The sequence below is a fragment of the Lissotriton vulgaris genome, chromosome 6, assembly GCF_964263255.1.
Source record: "Lissotriton vulgaris chromosome 6, aLisVul1.2, whole genome shotgun sequence".
NCBI lineage: Eukaryota > Metazoa > Chordata > Amphibia > Caudata > Salamandridae > Lissotriton > Lissotriton vulgaris.
In genome coordinates, this window is record NC_141694.1 from 205,306,169 (window position 1) to 205,325,301 (window position 19,133).

A 19,133-nucleotide genomic window follows, 5' to 3' on the forward strand; every position below is an offset into this window, starting at 1 on the left:
CCCGCCGCCGCACACACACACACACACAAGCACACAGAGACACCCCCGCCACCCCCTCCCCCCTCACCACATTCGGCGCCACTCCGGACTGCTACTCTGGCCAGGCACTCCGTGGGCAAGGGATTCAGAAGACAGAAGTCCCGCCCCACGCCAGGTTTTGGTTTTCCTCACGTCTTGTCCCATCAACAAGCTTTCACTTTCCTAGTATAGGAGAGGTGCACACACATGGTGCGAGCTTGTTTATTTTAAGTGACCAAGGCTTGTTATTTGCGCTTCAGCTCCTTATTTCTGGTTAGCAATACCCAGATCAGCAATGAGGCTTCTGTGGCAGGGATGTTTATTTTGAAATGTGCCTTTGATTTGAGTTGGGCTGCTGAGCTCTGCTCATGTTGCTAATATTACTCGCTGGTGTAGTTGGCGGTGTTAAATAATACATTGTTAGATGACAGGAATGTTACTCCTCCTGGCCTGGTGTCTTGTGTCGTGCTGTCACTTTCTTCTCACGGGCTCAATAATGCTTTTAGGTCATCAGTGCAGCGTGCGGATACTCATATAAAGGGGCAGGCCCCGGCCGAAGCTTAGATACCCAGAGCATTGGTGCGATGAAAACTCTCGGGCCCTCCATTGTACTGCAGAGAGGCAATGGCCCAAATGTGGAGCGGCTCCTGCTGTAAGTTACTGCTGAATTGCTGCTCTCTTCAGAATGTTAGATTCAGTTTCAGATCGCCAGGTTTAGTGTATTTCAAAGTCAGTCTGTGGGATATACTGCGCGAAGATTTAAGGAAATTATGACTGTATTAAATGTTTTTATCGAGAAATTCCAGAGCTAACGCCCTTCGTTTAATTAACTTTCCTTAAAGCTTGCACCAGTAGAGCAGCATTGTTTACACAGTTAACCCAGCTGTTACGCTGTCATTCAATAAGTGCAACCTAGTATACAATAAATCTGGTTCTTTTGCCCTGGAGCCTATGAAAATTTTGATGTGGATTCTGTAGTTGTGATATGGTACAGATGCATGCAAAACCCTGCTCCCTCATTTCAACATACCACTCTTCTCAACCAAGTTCATGTCTGATATGCACAGGAGTTCCTTATACGCGATATGTCCTTGTTGATGACTTGGAAGTTCTAGAGAAGTAAAAGCTTATTTTACCTGATTTTAGGAAAAGTTTCAGCTTTGTTTAAAAGTAGACATTTTGCTGCAGATGCAGTTTTAAATGTGTAAGAAAAGGGGTGTTTAACTATATGAAAGATATTCTTGCTAAAGTTGTCATTTTGATGGCTTGTATTACTAACCTTTAATGTTAGTCAATTTAGATAATTTTGTAGTGCATTCGCTTGCTTCGATTTGTTTTATGGACAGAATAGCCCAAATACAATTGCAACTAACAAACTCCTTTCTTTTTACTTGATTATATTTACTTTTGCCTCCCTTATAGTTTTTCTCTCACTACTTAAAATTGTCGTATCCATGTTTTAGAATTTTGGAATGGTAATGTACTTTTAATAATCTGTGAATGCTCAGTTTTTCATTGAGACCAGATTTGGTAGGCTGTAAAAGAATGGAGGGTTTCTGCTCTTGGTTGAGTGAAGTAAATGGCCCAGAAAGATGTTTAGAGCCATCTGCCTCATATAAACATAAGCCAATTTTGTGACGCCCAAATGTATTTCTTTGAGCCAGATATTTAGAGAAATTGCATTGTGTACATGTAGCCTTGCATTCCTTTCTGAAAGGCCTTCCAACCACCCCCTGTATGATTGGTAACTTTGCAGTTAATTCAACAGAACCATTTCTAAATGAGGAGTTACCTCAAAGGTTTATAATAACTCATTTTCTGGTGCTCTGTCCTTCTCTGATGTTTGGATTTTCTTTTGAATTTAGATTGCCAATATATTTTTCAATAAAAAGGTCCTCTGCATATATGGGCATCTTTTTATGTGAGAGTAGAGGAATGTTGCTCCTAGCCCTGCTAGTGCCTTCTAAGATGATACTCATTGCATATTGATAGGTCACTTTTTATACTCTTTGCATTGTGATCTTTATACACTCTGCACATTGATAGGTCATTTTTTTTCTCCAGTCACTGCTCCTACAATACATTGAAATGATTTTCTGTACCAAAATTTGTTTTTACTTTAAAAAGTACGGACTAAAATGTATTCTGTTCTGTTGTAAAGTACTACGTGCTTTTTCCATTGTATATGTTCTTTGGTAAATACAAAACATATTGCATTACAAATGCTATATGTGTCACATTTGCGAAAGTTAAAACTATTGGCATTGTAAATGACAAAGCTATTAATTTTGCTACTTTCAAAACCAACACATCAATATAAAATGTGTCATTTACAATACCAAGAGCTCAAACTGTCCTAATGCGAGACCCATTGCATTGCAAATGCTTGTTGGAAACAAGCCACTAACGTTACTTTTCGTGCTCGGTGAAACGCGGTTTGCTTTCATCACCGACTTGATACTAATTATGTTTCCCCCATCTCCTTAGCAATTAAAAGGGACCTCCTTTGGCTTCCTTTGGTAAATAATTTTTCCTCATCTGCTCCCTTAGTCACTTCCCCCATTGCTAGATCTGTCGAAGTACAAAAACCACCTTGACTCTCCCATTGACTTTTTCTTAATAACACTTATTGAACGTCCTTTATTATTGTTTTAAACATATTACATATTTTTCATAGTTCTTTCAATGTTGCTATGCTTACGTTGCTTTTTCACTGTACACAATTTTGAATGCATTTCTTATATATTTTTATACACGTTGTAATATTGTAATGTTATTTATTAACGTGTAACCTGCTGGCTTATTATTTTATCTGTTTCTTCAATTTATGTTCTGTTTCTTTTGTTTCTTTATTAAACTCAAACTTTAAAAAAAAAAAGGGGAGAACAAGCACTTTAGCATGAGTTAGTAGTGGTAAAGTGTGTAGAGTCTAACCATCCCCCAAAAAAGCCGTAAAAAATGGGTTCAGAAAACAGGAAGGGTGAGGACAAAAAGTCTGGTGGCGAACCTGTAGAGAGGGCTAAGTCCAACATGTAGTACTTGTTCTGGATTTGTACCACCTCGGGCAACATTTTTGCTATGTTTTCCAAATCCTGAACATAAAGCTTCATTTTGCACTTGTACTTTTTTCTAATGATTGTGATGTAATTTCCTGTGATGTCGTGAGGATCAAAGGTCATGTGATATCACTGCTTTTTGTGACATCACTTCCATTTATGCCACCAGGAGTGAGGTTATGTGATTTTACTTCCTGTGATGTAGTAATGGGTCAACGGGCAGGTTAGGGGCTAGATGTATCAAGCCGTTTGCGATTCGCAAAGGCCGGAATTCGCAGAATTCCGGCGTTTGCGAATCGCAAACGGTCTTTTTGCATGTTTTGACATGTAACAAAATTTCGCAAAATAAGGAATTGCAAAAATGTGCGATTCCTTATTTTGCTTGAGCATTCAAGGAATCACAAATTTGCGATTCCTTAAATGCTATGTATGAAGCATTTAGGAATTGCGAATTTAGGTTAAGAATTCGCAAATTACCAACAACTTGTAGTTGATGGTAATTGGCAAATTCTTTGAAAAATGCACAATTTGGCATTTGTGAAGGTGGCATGTGACGCACATACATGCCCTTAGGGCATGTATGTGCGCCAAATGCACACACATGTACATTTCAGGGGTGCAGCAGGGTGTCCTTGAGACACCCCTGCACCCTTGAAATTATTCTCAATTTGCGATTAGCAAATTGCGAATCGCAAATTGAGAATTATTTCACAATCATTCCTATGGGCCTCCTGGCCCATAGGAATGAATGGGAAATTATTCCTTAATTGAGATTCACAAATTACGAATTCGCAAATAAGGAAGAATAAGAAATCGCTAAAAAATTGTGAATTTCTACATACATCCCATTTTGCGATTCCTGAATAGTGATTCCTTAAAAATCGCTATTTAGAAATCGCAAAAGGGTATGTTGATACATCTACCCCTAGGTCACTTCCACTACCTCTGCCATTTTCATAACACCTTTGCATCAAAATGCTTTTTTCACTCTCAGGGGAACAACAACAAAAGGATTACGAGAATACCCTTCTAACACATAGACACCTATTATGAACCTGAATACCATGGTCCTAAAAATATTCACCCAGAGATACTGACATGAGTCATTTTGCATTGAAGTGTGTTTTGTGCATAAGGGAACGGGTGCTGTGTAGAGTTCTCAGGTAATGACAACATCAAATTCAATCTACCTCTTATTCATTTTGGTTATTCTTTCAGGTTTGCACAGTGCCAACATGCCCACTTCTGGGAGATTCAGTTCACTTTGTGTCAATATACACAGATACCTGGTAGTCATTAATTCACTCTTACCTGACTTTCTGTCACAAGTTGATTTAGCGTCTTAGGAATACATTTTGAGATTGGATTGCCCCATCCATCAGAGTTGCAGGTGTATGTGATTGTTCCGATGAAATCATTGTTGCATGGTACAATTAAGGTATCACCTGGCTGCCCCAGTCCATATCCAGTACATGTAGGTTTGACTGAAACTTTGATTGACAAAAAAAATAAGTATAAACATGCAGCTATAGCAACCAATTAAACAGGTGACTAAATAGCAGTTATTTAATCTTTTATTACACAGAGTGCATAGCTCCATTATAAATAGTGTAGTCCAGTGTTTCTCAAGCTGTGGGTGAGCCACAAGGCAATTTATGATGGGTCCAAAGTCCAAGCAATAAATAAAGATGTCTTTAGATTCTGCATTTATCATGCCACTTATGCTTCACTTCAGTGACAGAGAGCAAATGTCAGGCTACGTCTTCTGACAAATTGCTGCTTAAGGTCTTTAATTGGGATTGTTGTTTACAAATGCCTCTCACTTTGAAATCAGAGAGAGTAAAATAAAGTGAATTATGTGACAATTTTGCTGGGGTACATGAAGTGTTAAACCGAATGCTGTAGGCTATCATTTTGTGTAACACACAACAAAATGTAAATACTTATAAATTAACCGTACATATTCAGAGGTTAGAAAAGCAAAAATGAAGCACAATTGTTTTCAATTCTGAAGTTTGTTATGGTGGAAACAAATAGTAGGGTGGAAACAAATCAAGACACTTTTTTTGGTGATGTACACATCAGAAATGTTCACTGAAACTAAAGACCCACACCTTTTCAATTCTGTACAATGTATTTTTAACAGTAAAACTGTATGTCTGTGCACATTTAGTGGCCATTTCATTGGAAAATGTTCTGAATGTAATGACATCGCGCTACCACACAATGCTTTAGTTGCAATACAAAAATAGCCCTCCTCATGTCCATTAGAGCTAGGTGGGTCATGAAAGTTTGTCATTCTAAAATTTGGATCGTGGTTTTAAAAGTCTGGAAAGCACTGGTGTAGTATGTATCAAGAACGCCATCTCTGTCTATGAAAAAGTGCTGACATGAACTGTGGGAACGGTTTTCAAGAACAAGTGCAGTCAGCAGTGCATGCACTACCCTGGTAATTCGGGAGTTATTGCATGAGCTTCAGACAAAACAGCTTTGGAACTTGAAATGTCGATTTCATCCTGGTACCAAACAGATGCGATGTGGAAAGTGCAATTTCATGAAAATCGGACACTTTCGAAGTCAGTGTTTGTACCAGAGAGCAACTGATTTTCTCCACGAGATTTGACCAGCTGAAAATAGTTAAAATCGTTTGGAGAAAATCAGGGGAAAATTATAAATTAAAAGGGAATATTGGCTATTGAATTACTGATTCCCTGATAATTCGTAATTGCTTATGAAACCCAAGAAGTCCAAATTGTAAGCCCCTCCTTAACATTGCCCCTTCACAGTTAGCGGTATTCCCCTTATCATTAACTCTGGAAGAGGGTAACAGGAGGATGGATTACCAAGGCACGTGTATTGAAGCCCTGTTTTAACCCCTTGTATGCTGATGACGGAACCGCTCCGTCATCAGATGCGGTTGCGCTGTGCTGATGACTGAGCGGTTCCGTCATGGCCCGCCCGCCGCTCATCCGCGGCGCGAATTCCGCGCCTGCGCTGAGCGTTCTATTGAGCGGGCGGCGCCATGATGGAAGCGCTCCGTCACAAGCACAGCGCAACCAACGCTGGTGACGGAGCGGTTCCGTCACCAGCAAGCGCCTGCCGCTCTTCCGCCCCACCCCCTTAGCACTGCGGCGGGATAGCCGCCGCAGTGAAGGGGTTAAGCACTACCTCAGTGAAAGAAATTCAGTTATGGTTGAGGGGGTTGAAACCCTACTCAAGCAAAAACCACAATCCTTGTCAGGGCAAAGTCAGAAGCAAACCCTAAATAAACCTGTCCTCAACCCTCTGGTAACTTGGCATGGAGCAGTCAGGCTTACCTTAGAGGCAATGTTTAAACTATTTGTGTAACACTTCAAACAGTAATAAAGTGAAAATACCCCTTCACAAGGACCCCACACCAGATTAGAAAAATACAGTAATATTTCATAAATAAAACAAGACCAAAACAACACAAATCCAATGAAAAGAACCAGCTATATGCAGTGTTATAGATTTGAGTGAAAATAGAACCTAAAAGCACCAGTTTTGGATATTCGGTCCAGAATGGGCCGAAATCCTACTCTCAGGCCAACTGTTACGCAGCGCGTGCTGGATACAGGGACCCAATTAAGCGCGCTGAGCAAGAATGCCTTGAATCTGGTTGCGCAGCCTGGTGAGGTCCTGAATTAAAGATGCATTGCGCAGCTGTAGCAATAAGGCGGTTCTGAGGAGCTACGAGACTGAAATGTGGAGTCCATCGTCACTGTCGAGTCTGCTCTTGACGAGGGGCTTGTGATGTGAGGGCCTGTGAGCTGTGAGGGGGATATTCTTGTGACAGAAAGGTCCACGCACCCGAGGATAAGCATCAGTTCTGCTCAGGTTTGGGCCAAGCAGCAGAGGAGATATGCCGGTTCTGCTGGATCCACCGATGGTCTGGCAGAACACCTTCAGGGCCACTTCCGAGGGTCTACTTTGCAGGGTAGACCTCACAGCTGCAGAGTCCATGTGTAGGTTACTAGAGGCTTGGCTCTTGACATCTTTCTGTTGGTCCTGGGTACAGGTAGCAGGTTCAATACTTTCTCCCCATGCAGGAGTGCATCAGGTCAGCAGAGCAGGCAGTCCTTCAGGGCAGCATTCCAGTAGAGTGGCGGTCTGTGAATCAGAACAGTAGTCCGCCTTCCTGGTATAGTCTTTCACAAGTCCAGAAGTGTTGGTGTCTGATGTCCAATATTTATACATGGTGCCTGTTTTGAGGAGGGTGATACTTCTAGAGTATTCCCATTTGAAGTGCCTAATTTTCCTGCTTCTCCCTGTCCTGGCTTCAGACTAAGTACAAGGGGTATGCACACCTTTGTGTGGAGGTAGGACTCAGATTATTCAAGTGTAGGTAGGGCTGTGTCTAGCACTGTCCCCCCATCCTGCCAGTGATGGCCCAGTCATGTGACCCAAAGATAGGCTGCAGTCACTAAATGATTAGGGGCCAGATGTAGGAAGCTAAATTGCGATCGCAAACACTAAAATTAGCAGAATTTCAGTGTTTGTGATCGTAATTTGACTGTGAGCAATGTAGGTAGGAAAATACCCGCACACAAAATAAGGAATCATAAAAATTGTGATTCCTTATTTTGCGCAAGCATTACAGCTAGATTCATGAATTGTGAGTTCACAAAAAAATCGCAGAATCCTGGAACAAGCCCATTTGCAATTCTGAAATAGCGAGAAACCATGGATTCTGCGAAATCATTTGCGAACTCGCAAAATAATCGCAATCGCCATTCATAAAAAATCGCTGATTTCGAAAAACCCAAAAATCGCTATTTGCGACGCGCAAAATTAAGGTGAACCCAAACCAGGTGGTAACCAGTAAGGAAAAAAAAATTGGAAAAATACTTTAGCAAACTACCAACAGGTGCAGGCCTGACCAAAACACGCTTAAGGACATGCAGCTGGAGCCTCAGGACTCTCACAATGCCAGGATTCTACATGGTGGTCAGGCGGCGAAGGCTACAGCGAGCAGCACGGAACAGACGTCGGATCCAGGAGCGGATATTCCGTCAACGGGTCACCCTTCTGGGCCAAACCAGGGAGCAAATTTACGCTAAGTACCGCCTAAATGGGGCAATGATCATCAAACTGATCCGGGACCTAGACCCCCTCCTGTAGCACCCAATTAGGAGGACCAATGCCGTTCCCACCCATGTGCAGGTATTGTGCAGCCTGCACCTACTGGCCTCCGGAAGCTTCCAGGGGATAGTCGCTGTTGCAGGAGGGATATCCCAGTCCACCATGTCCCGCTGCCTAAGGAGTTTCCTGAGGCCATGCTGACCCGCCTACAGCACTACATCTCATTCCCCACCAGCCAACAGGACTTGAATGACACCAAGCTGCAATTTTACAATGTAGCACAATTCCCACATATAATAGGATGCATTGACTGTACCCACATCCACATCTGCCCACCAGCACAAATGGAATACCACTCCCTCAATATCCAGATGGTTTGCAATGCAAAGACAATCATAACGGACATAGTGGCACAGTACCCGGGGAGCACACATGACTCCTTCATATTCTGGCACAGTGGCATTCACACACGACTGGCCAGGGGAGACTTTGGTGAAGGACACCTACTGGGTAAGTACACATGCCCCACAATATTACACTGTGATAACGTAGCTGCGCAGCGCAGGCACTCACCCTCTGTTCCTATCATTCAGGTGACAGCGGCTACGCTCTCCGTGAGTACCTCCTCACACCATACCTCTACCCTGCAACACCACAGCAACGGCATCACAATGCAGCACACATACGTACAAGAAATTGCATTGAGAGGACATTTGGCCTTTTGAAGAGCAGATTCTGCATACTGCACAAGACTAGTGCGGCCATCAAATATGAGCCAGAGGTCTGCTGCCACATCGTGGCCATGTGTGCAATCCTCCACAACATTGCTACCAAGTGCAGGATACCTGTAGACATCTCTGGCAGTGAGTCGGAAGGGGACAACCGACCACCTGCACATGTGCGTCACGCATGCAGTGAGAATCCTTCAGAAGGACACAGGCGCCGCAACCAAATCTGCATGAACTATTTCTAGTGCACCCACTCCCCACACCCATTACGTAACTCATGCATGACAACATTAATAATGACATGAGTCAGATTTAGTTAGTCAGAATTTTTGTAATTTTTACAGCACAATGAACTGGGCATTCTGCTAACTGGTACATGAATGACATATTGCGTCATATGTCTGTTCGTCAGGAGAGCATCGTTGTAGCGGCAGCATGTACCCTCACGCTAATATTCTAGTGTTCAGTGCCGCCTCCGGGTAGTTGCACCCAACCTCCTTTCTACATCTTCCTCCTGAATCGGCCGTTTGTGTTCACAAATGCTTTACACACAGCCTTTGAGATAAGCCTGTCTGTTTGTGCCGAGCTACCAAGGGGGTGAGCAATGGGTTATTTTAGAAGTGTATCCCCCTTACCCTGATTCGAAGCAAGGGTACCTATTTGGACTAAGGTACCTACCTCTGCCAACTAGAGACCACCATTTCTGAAAGTGTTCTTCCACTTAAGTGCCAGCAGTACTACTTTTTTGACAACATGTGTACAATCTAAATGTTCGATCCACATTTAAAAATGCAGAGCCCCATGGCAGAGACATTTTAACGATTTTTGAGGCCCTGGCAAGACTTTTTGTTGGCATCCCTTTTGGAATAACTTTGAATTTTTGTTCTTCTTTTCTGATAAATCAATATCTGCATTGTTGGCAAAAATTTTATAAAAACTTTCACACAAAAACAGAAATATGCCTTGCCTAGAAATCCTTAAAATTACATTAGGTAGAGAGAGTCAGCGGTAAAGGCAGGAAAAGAGAGGTTCCAACTGCAGTGGCGGCTGGCATAGCTCTCGAGAGGGGAGGGGCGAGCACGGGGTGTCACGCGGGGGAGTCTGAATAAAAAAGAATTACCTTGAGGCCGGGTCTTGCGTCTCTGCTACTGCTCTCCTGTCTCTGACTCCAACAGTATCAGGAAGTAGGCAGCCCTGCTCCCTCCCCTAAGCCAAATACAATGTTGCAATGTAGCGTTGTGATTGGTCTGAGGGACATGATATGGCGCTCAGCCAGGGATTGGGGGTATGGGCTTGTTCTCCATGCGGGCTATAATGCAGCCTACATGTGGAAAGGGTAAAGTCACCATGACTGGTTTAGGTGGTCCGAGAGGGCCGATCAAACAGTCATTGGGAATTTAGGAGTGGGCAAACCACTCCTGTCCTGCTCCAAGATCAGATATGGATGAAATATACAAGCATCACTTTTAACAGAATTGACAATGGCAGTCAGTATTACTTTGCATGTATTGATTTTGCCATTGCTTGTTTGTGGATGCCTGAGTTCAGATGTCGGACTAGTCAGAAATAACAAGGGCATGTAACTATTCAGATATATTAGGTATCACTAGTACTATAAGTACCGTTCATGAAGCCATCACTTTTTAGTGACTGATGGGCAAAGGTGAAATAAGCTTGTAGTCAAGGAATGTTGCCAAATGGCACTCACTAAGTGAGAAATCGAGAAGTGCAGCCTGCGTGTATGGGTGTATCGGAGAACTAGCTCAAGCTACAGCCCTCCTTTATCCCATTCATAAGCCTTCATCTTCTTTGAGTGACCCTGTCTCCCAAAACGGCACCACTGTTCACTGCCATCAGATGAGATGCAAGAATATTGGGAAACATTGTCACACCTTTAGTGACCTTCTAATGAAAGCTGGGTGGAGCCAGTATACATTAGGAGCTATCAGGAAGCTGAATAGAAGCTGCCAAATATTGAAAATGCTTCATAGCAGTTTGGGCAACATTAATGGAATGGGTTGCTTATTCCTACCAGTATTAAGCCAAATTTCAAATGTGAAGCCCAAAGTAGCAGAGATCATTAGAATGACATTTTATTGTATCATATAACATAGTTATGTAGTTCAAAGATGGCCGCCATGTTGTAGTGGACAATGGCAACAGCAGGCAGCACAGTCACCAATGTTTCATGTATCCAGGCTACAATGAAGAACTATTAGCAGTGGAATGATGCAATACAGCATCCAATCAAAACACTGATACAGAAATGCTACTGTGAGATGAGCAAAGCCAAAAATAGAGAGGCAAGCCATCCATTTACAAGCAAGGAGTTTTTTTCAACATTTACCAATTTTTATTGACCAGTACAAGGGAGAGTTCAATACAGCAGAGTAATTGTACATCGCAAATGAAGTTGATTAAATAGGCGAGGGGGTATTGCAATATGTGTGGGTGTCGCAGTGTCCATGCTGCAGTGTCATCTTAAGTAACAAGGAGGAGAAAATAACAGAAAAAGATTCACTTAACCACCCCCCTTGAAACTTATGAGTGATACATATTCATACATAAAAGCCAAGGAAGGGAATAGTGGAGTTGAAGTTATTATGACCCGAAAGGAGTGTGGGGAAGGGGATTGTCCAGGTGACCTCATGGCAGGGGGAGGGAGATGATGGGTATATGGGCAGGGGAAGGGAGGGAATCCTGGTGGGTATACTGGAGCAGGTGTTCAGGCGTCAATCACAAAAGAGCAACTAAGGGCTTGTGAGTCATCTGTGGGCTGGGGCATGAAACAACAAAGGATCAGGTCCCAGTGGCCGGCTAGGAGGAACTTCCGCAGGATGCGGTATTCCTCCTTGCGGATTGCAGTACTTTCCGCCTGTGCAATTCTGCATGCCGAACACAGGATCGAGGGAAGAGGAAAATTTCTATTGCAATGCTATTGCTCTCTTAGCCAAGAGGAGTGCTAAATCAGTCAAGCGGGTGGTGTTTTTGCCAGTTTGGGTTCGAGGATATCGGCCAAATAGGCAGTTTTGGGTGGTGGTCTGGGGTTCCATGTCCGTGGCCCTCGATATGACTGAGAGTATGGTATCCCACAAGGTTTGTGAGGGCTCGCAGGACTAAAACATATAGACTACACCCGCTGATGTCGCCCTACACCTGGGACTCACGTCTACATCCGTGGAATAGATTCGGTGGAGCCATTGGAGAGTCAAGGAGGCCTTATGTAGAAGGCAACATTGCATGTATTTGAATCAGTGGTCGTAGGGAATCTTGCTAGGATATTCAATTGCTTTAAGATATTCTGGGTTATGGAGTGGTTGGCCCAGGGAGTCTTTCCAGCCAGACCATTGGTGTATCAGAACCTCCAGGGGGTCGCATGCAAGGGGGCAGTAAATCCATGTCACTAAGCACCTATCAAATACCACTGAGTTAAGCGCTTGGAGTAGCGGGTGTTGTGATGGCTCTGGGCCATGGACCCCCCAGTGTTGGTTTTAATGTCACCCAACGGGCCCAGAAAGTCAGAAACTCCCCCTTAGGAAGCGTAACAATACTCCTTTCGCGAACATGTCACCCAGTGTTATGCTACCAGCATCCTCCCATATCTCTCGGCATTAGGCAATAATTCTATCTTCCTCAGCGGCAGCCCACAAAGAGGAATCATCGAGATGTAGGGTCTTGGGGTGTTGACTCTTGGGAAGCCTCTTTGCAAACACTTCCAGGCCATGTGAAGGAGCAGTGTGTAGGAGCCCTTCGTCTGACACCCTGGGAGAAGCACTTGTAGTAAAAGGCCCACACGAACTTCAGTCCTTGAGGCTTCTCTCTCTCCCATCTGGTACCCCACCAACCAGCGGGCCACCCATTTCAATTTGGAATCCAGATAGTAGTGTGTAAAATTTGGGGCACCCATACAACCTCCAAAGGGGGCAGTCTGAGTGTCCGCAGTGCTACCCTTTTCGATCTGGGGTCCAAGATCAGGTCAATAAGCATGCAAACCTAGCATCAGAAGGTATTGCCAGGGATTGTCACTGGTACGTTGGCTAAACAATATATTAGTTGGGGTAGCATCACCATTTTAGAAACAGCCCCCTGGCCTGCTGCAGAGATGGGAAGGGTGGTCCAGAAGGATATCTGGGAGCACAGGAATCTTAGCATCCTGCCAAGGTGGCCCTCTAGGATGTCTACCACCATGTGATATATTTGAATCCACAAGTATTTGAAGGTTCTCAGGTCCATGTGAGGAGACCTGCTCCGATCCGGACAGTGCGAGGAGGTGCTCAGTCAGGGGGAAACAAGGGACCTGTTGTGATTGATCCTAAGTTCAGACATCTCACCTAAGGCTGATATAATGGAGGATAGGTCAGTCAGGTCTCCATAAACGTCTTGGAGGGAGAGAGTCATCATTATCTACTTAAAGAGAGATAGTATGGTTTGGGGTGTCCAGAGGGATACCCCAGTCATTGCCACTGGCTACAATTGTGCTGCCAGGGGCTCCAGCACAAACAGAACAAACAGTAGGGAAGACAGGGAGCAGCCCTGGTGTGTGCCTATGTATATACAGTAGGAGTCAGAGATATGTTGACCAGTTCTTGTCCTGGCTGTGGGATTAGCGAATAGGAGACGGATTCATCCAAGCATCTGTGGGCTGAATCCAAAGCGACGGATGTCCTACAGCAGAGGTCTTCAAAGGTTTTTAGGCCAAGCACCCCCCCCTACAATATTTTTGGGAGTTGGAGCCCTCCATCACTAAAATTCCTGGAAGTTGGGATTCAGCATCTTTGACAACCAGTTTAACCCTGAGGTGTTAGCTGACAAATCATTTTTGTAACAGCAAAACATTAGCTAGGTTGTGTAAAGTTAAGATTTGTGAGTTGTAAATCTGGCCAAAAAAGACAAAACTCATGCAATGCCCGTTGATGGGAAACTTTCTTTTGATGGAAAACCACCTCAAGGTCAGTGCATACACCCCTAACTTTCAGGACCACAGCACTACCGTGCAGCATGATCCAGTGAACTAGCAGAATATTAGCAGACCTGGCAACCACATCATTCTCAGGGGAAGGTCTTTGCTCTGAAGATTCAACTCAATCGAATGAAATTCTCCCTGCCATATATGTTTATTTTGTATATCATGTGAAAGCAGTATAGATACCATGGGCCCTGCTTCAGGAAACGAAAATTACCTGCTTGGCAAGAGCTGAGATAGGAATACACAGCCACTATCGGGATTTAATGGGCCAAATCTACATTAAGGCTTTACAGGCAGCTTGTTGGCAGCACTATCTTAAATGAACAAGAAGGGGTACAAAACTGCAACACATTGCCTAAAACACCTTGTTAATATGCAAAATACAATGACAAATGGTCAAATGTAATTTTGCCTCAGGCTCTAAAAAAAAATGCATCACAGTAGATTTGCAGCGGTCAAACTGCTGTTATCTAAAATGCCGGGACTCACAGAGATAAGACTCTCAACTGAGACCCCCTTGACAACAAAGTGCAAGGACACTAGGTCATCAGCATCTGCACTGCATAGTTATGCCCTGTGTAAGCCCTCATAGCACTTCAATTGTATTTTTCAGCTTATCTTCATTTAATGGTTCCTTTTTGTCTGGTTATTAGGGTGTTCATCTCCCTTTTAGAAAGATTGTAAGCAAAGAAAGCATCAACAGGACCTTGAGAAGGTCAACAGAGGTGACTCCAGAATTGTACTCTTTGATGAGACCCATAATTTGTAGAATTGGAGTGATTTGGTGGCTGCAATCTGAAAGGACCAGCGCAGGGTTATGTTTCTGTATATTACATTCTGAGCCATTAATATTCTGTTCCCTTCTGGTGGTGTTTTACCACACCCCCCACCAAGTTTCCTGAATCTTTCACTGTTTCAAATAAATGTACAATCCATGGAACTATTGCATGTCCTATGTGTGTGTGTGTTTATGTGTGAAAGAATGTTTGCTTGTCTGACATTGTGAACACCTGTTGAGTCAGAATGTTTGTACAATGTTTGGCAGTGGTAGAAAAACTCAGAAGTATAGTGAGGATGTGGTTATAAGGAAATTATCCTGCAGAAAAATGTTTAGATTTAAGCTATGAGTGGACTCAAATGTCTAGACAGCAGAGCGATGAACGGATGTAAAAGGCATCAGCAACAAGGCCAAAAGGCACCAGCAAAGAAGCTGATGGGCAGGGAAGAAGTACGTCTCTCCCTTCAAAGCAATATATGTGTTTAAGCTACATTTTTTTTTATTTGAAGCCACTTCCTGCCTTTATGCTGATGTGTCTCTAATAGGAGGAAGTTGACGCTTTCACATAGTTATTGGTTACTCAGACTGTTGCCTCCAATCATAGAGAGTCCTGTTTGCGATGGCGAAGATTATTGAGAATAAACGGAACTAAACATGCCTCAGACGTTGGAGTGAACAATGTAAAGGGGAAATCTTTCTGTGGAACTAGATCCCCCCAGAGTTGTTCCCATGTCCACCTCTGGGGCGCACCCCACAATGTTAACACCATCGCTGCTGGTCTTATTCCTCTTCTGTGCTGGGCCTTAATAAAAATGGGTGTGGTTATGACTAGCTCAGCTCATCATGAGCACAGGAGCACTGTACTGTATGACGAGCTGAGCTCATCATGGGCACAGAAGGGGTTAAGACCTCTGTCCCAGAGCATATATTCCCAGCTTAGCGTATCAAAGGCCTGCTCCAGGTCGAAGGACAGCCATGCCTCCCAGGGCCACAGTAGTGGAGCCCATTCTAGTAATGTGTAGAGACACCAAAAATTCAGTAGGGGGATGAAGCCATTCAGGTCAGCATGGACCAGGATGGGGAGGGGGGGAAAATGCGGTCCACCAGGATCTTACTGAGGATCTTGTAGTCAGATGAAATGACGGAGATTAGCCTCTGCAAGTAAAAACTTGTGGAGTCTCGATCCGGTTCCCGTACTGGCACCACCTGGGCTTCTCTCAAAGAAGGAGGAGGGGAGCCTTTGATTTCCTGCTCTGTAATGGAATGTACAAGGGCTGCTTGAAGGCCTTTGGGTGTCTGGGGTAGGGGAATCTCTGCAAAGGAGCGGTAATGCATTATCAGTGTTATAGTAGCTTCCGGGCTATAAAGCGAGGAGTAGTACGAGTGAAATACCTCATTAATTCCCCATTGGGTAATGGAGGATAACCACACTTTTGTAGATCCTATGGACGGGGGCTACCAAAGAGTGGGGGACCCACCAGTCTCACCAGGAGCCTACCAGAACTTTCTGCCTCTGCATGGGAGCGCACTATGTAAGCCGTCCAGGCGTGTCAGTGGAGGCAATCCAGCAAAGTAACATGTGTTTCTCTTGCCCTAGCCAGTTCATCCCCACTTGCACAGGGACTCATGTTCACAATGGCCCAGAATTCCCTTTATCTCAGTTAGTTGGTTCTTAATTGCCCAACAAACTCCTGATGCAAAAAGCTACACAAAAAAACCTTAACAGCTTTTTTGGTAACTGGCTATTGCCTATGTCATGTTGTTAAGGGTTCTAATTTCTAGATTCTGTGATCAAGTGAGAGCTATAGGAGTTGAAGAGATGTGACAGTTGATTGGAGGCTGAAGTCCTTATAAGCGAATAAAGCTCTTTTACCATAATTTCTTTGCACACGTCTCTTTTAGAGATTACTACAATCTCTGATGAATTGTGAACCTCACGCACTGGAGACTCCTACACTACTGGTTTCATAAGACAGTTAAACAAGTGTATTTAAAAAAAGGTATTTTAATCCCTCTGTACAAAAAGGTTACTAGACATCATCCGGGTAACTACCTGCAAATAGCCTTTTTAGATGTGGTGGGGAAAAAATTTACCGGTAGTGTTCTTGATCACCTGACTGAATGGGTGGTGGAGAAGAAGGTCCTCCATATAGAGCATACAGGTTTTAGGAAAAATCACTCCACCCTGGATAACATCTCCATGTTGAAACTAATTGAGGAGAAATACATGATTTTTTGTAGGTCAAACGTGTATACAGCCTTTATAGATTTTTCAATGGCCTTTGATAATGTAGACCGGCCACTACTATGGAGAAAATTGTACAAGATGGTTGTGCCCTCTCCTCAGCAATCTTTAATTATGGCCTTACATTCTCAAACTTGGTGTCAGGTATTATGGGAGGAAATCAAGGCTTATCATCTGTAATACAAATAGAAAATGGCCTGAAACAAGGTTGTTTATTAGCACCGCTGCTTTTTTCCTTATATATAGCAGATATACCTGAATGCTTTTTTCATTTAGAGGGACATGCCCCAAAGATAGGCAGCTGTTCTTTTGTATGTCGCCTATATGCTGACGATATAGCAGTAATGGACTTAACCCCTAATGAAGATAAATGCTTCAAAAAGCAACAATTTAATCAAGAAATGTTACAGAAGTAGAAAATCATGTAATTTTAAGTGGCAAATTGGTCACGAAAAGCTGGAGGTGGTAGATTCCTTTCTCTACTCAGGGAAATTTATAGCGGGCAGTACGAAGAATAAACTTCATATTGAACACAGTTCTTGTAAAGTGGCATCTCACGCTAATGGTTTGCATATTTTTTATAGTGCAATGGGCGGAAGGAACTTTTTACATCAGCTAATGGTTTTTAAAGCAAAAATCCCTCCGACTCTGCTTTATGATATTGAATCAATTCCTCTAAAGGACTGGAGTTTTTTAATTAGGATTGAAGGACAGATTTTATGTAAATTATGTAGTTTTAACACGTTAGTCCCATCAGCTGCTATTAGATTGGAACTTGGCTTGACAAGCACCTATATCCAAGGTTTATCCAAGGTTTTACGTTGGGGATATCAGTTAAAAAATAGCACACCTTATTCATTAAGAGGTTTCATGTGCCAAGAATTTTTTGGGGTATAGTAGATAAATATTCCCTTTGTCGTGATTTTTCTTTGGATCTAAAAGTTTTCTGTGTACAAGAAGAATCAGTGATCATTCTCTCGCCTTTAGGATTTAAATCCTTTTTAAAAACTTTAAGTGGTAAGATCAGCTATAATAGAGATATTACATTTTGCAACTCTAAAGAGAGGTTAAAGATAATAGGTACGACAAATTCAACCCAGAATTTCTCAGAAATATTTATCTTGGAATTTAGAACATGGAGTTCAATGATGGCATACCATATGTCGCATGAATCTTTTTCCTTTGAACAACTTTACAGTAAATTGGTCCCATTGCATGAAAATTTGAAAAATCTGTAATTTTTGTGAGCTGAGCATTCAGAACCTGGATCATGTCTTGTTTGTCCAGCATTGGTTTTGAGCGGTCGTCGTTGGCTTCAGCCGAAGTTTTTACAAAACTGTATTAAAAATGTAACTTCACCAGTGACTTTCTCCTTGGCCCGAAAAACGAAGCAGCCTGTGTAAAACTATTCAACTTTTTTAAGGAGTTTATGTATATATTTTAATCTTTTATATATCAGTTTAAATCAGTTCTACTTATAAGACACATGGCTCTCCCTTTAATTATACTGTTAATCCCTGTGCCTGATGTTTTTTTGTCACTTTGTGAATGTATATTAATATCAATAGGTTATATTAAAGCTTAAGTAAAGTAATGTTAAGTAAACATGTATCCATTGGTTTATTTAATAAATACCGTAATAATCTGTAACTTGTTAGTGAAATGCCAAACAAATACTAAATAAGCATTGGCATAGCCAATAGGTCTTGCCTTTGGGATCTTATAAGTATTTAATTATGCAGCACAATATGCTTGGTGCAACATCAACTGTTGTATGGCTAAACACTTATAATGTCCCAAAGGCGAGACCTATTGGCTATGCCAATGCTTGTTTCTCTCAGTCCCGAGGTTGCACTTTCGAATAGAAAAAGGTAAAAAATAAAGGTAGATTGAGCCTGAGTGTTTCTTTCTTTTTTGGATCCATTTTACATTGGAACAAATATCGGAAAGGGGAGGAGAGTAGATGCAAGCGACAGTAAGAGCTGTCTCTTAAAAGCATGCAACTGTGGCAGCGACAGAAAGATAGGGAGGACTGAAGAGAGAGAGAGGGGAGAAGGGCAGCTGTCAGTGGCAGAGCAGTAGAAGTAGACACTGTCCGTGCCTTCTCTGGGCAGGAAGGAAAAGAGACAGAGTCTTATTTCCTTCTCTGCCCATCCCAGAGCGTCTGAGTTATAGGCATTGGTCATTTCTGTGAAGTGGTGCAGCAAAACAAAGGGCAGAGCGCGGGTGGCCTCTGTGA

The 19,133-nt window shown here is 42.9% G+C and overlaps 1 protein-coding gene across 1 annotated transcript in view; it reads right to left on the reverse strand.

Annotated features, from left to right (window-relative positions):
• The window catches only part of LOC147707026 (uncharacterized), a 686,292-nt gene that overhangs the window by 210,198 nt on the left and 456,961 nt on the right, over positions 1–19,133 (reverse strand). Inside the window, exon 14 of the mRNA XM_086925617.1 lies at positions 4,386–4,558. Coding sequence (XP_086781743.1) covers positions 4,386–4,558 — 173 coding nt within the window. The remainder of the gene's footprint in view (positions 1–4,385; positions 4,559–19,133) is intronic.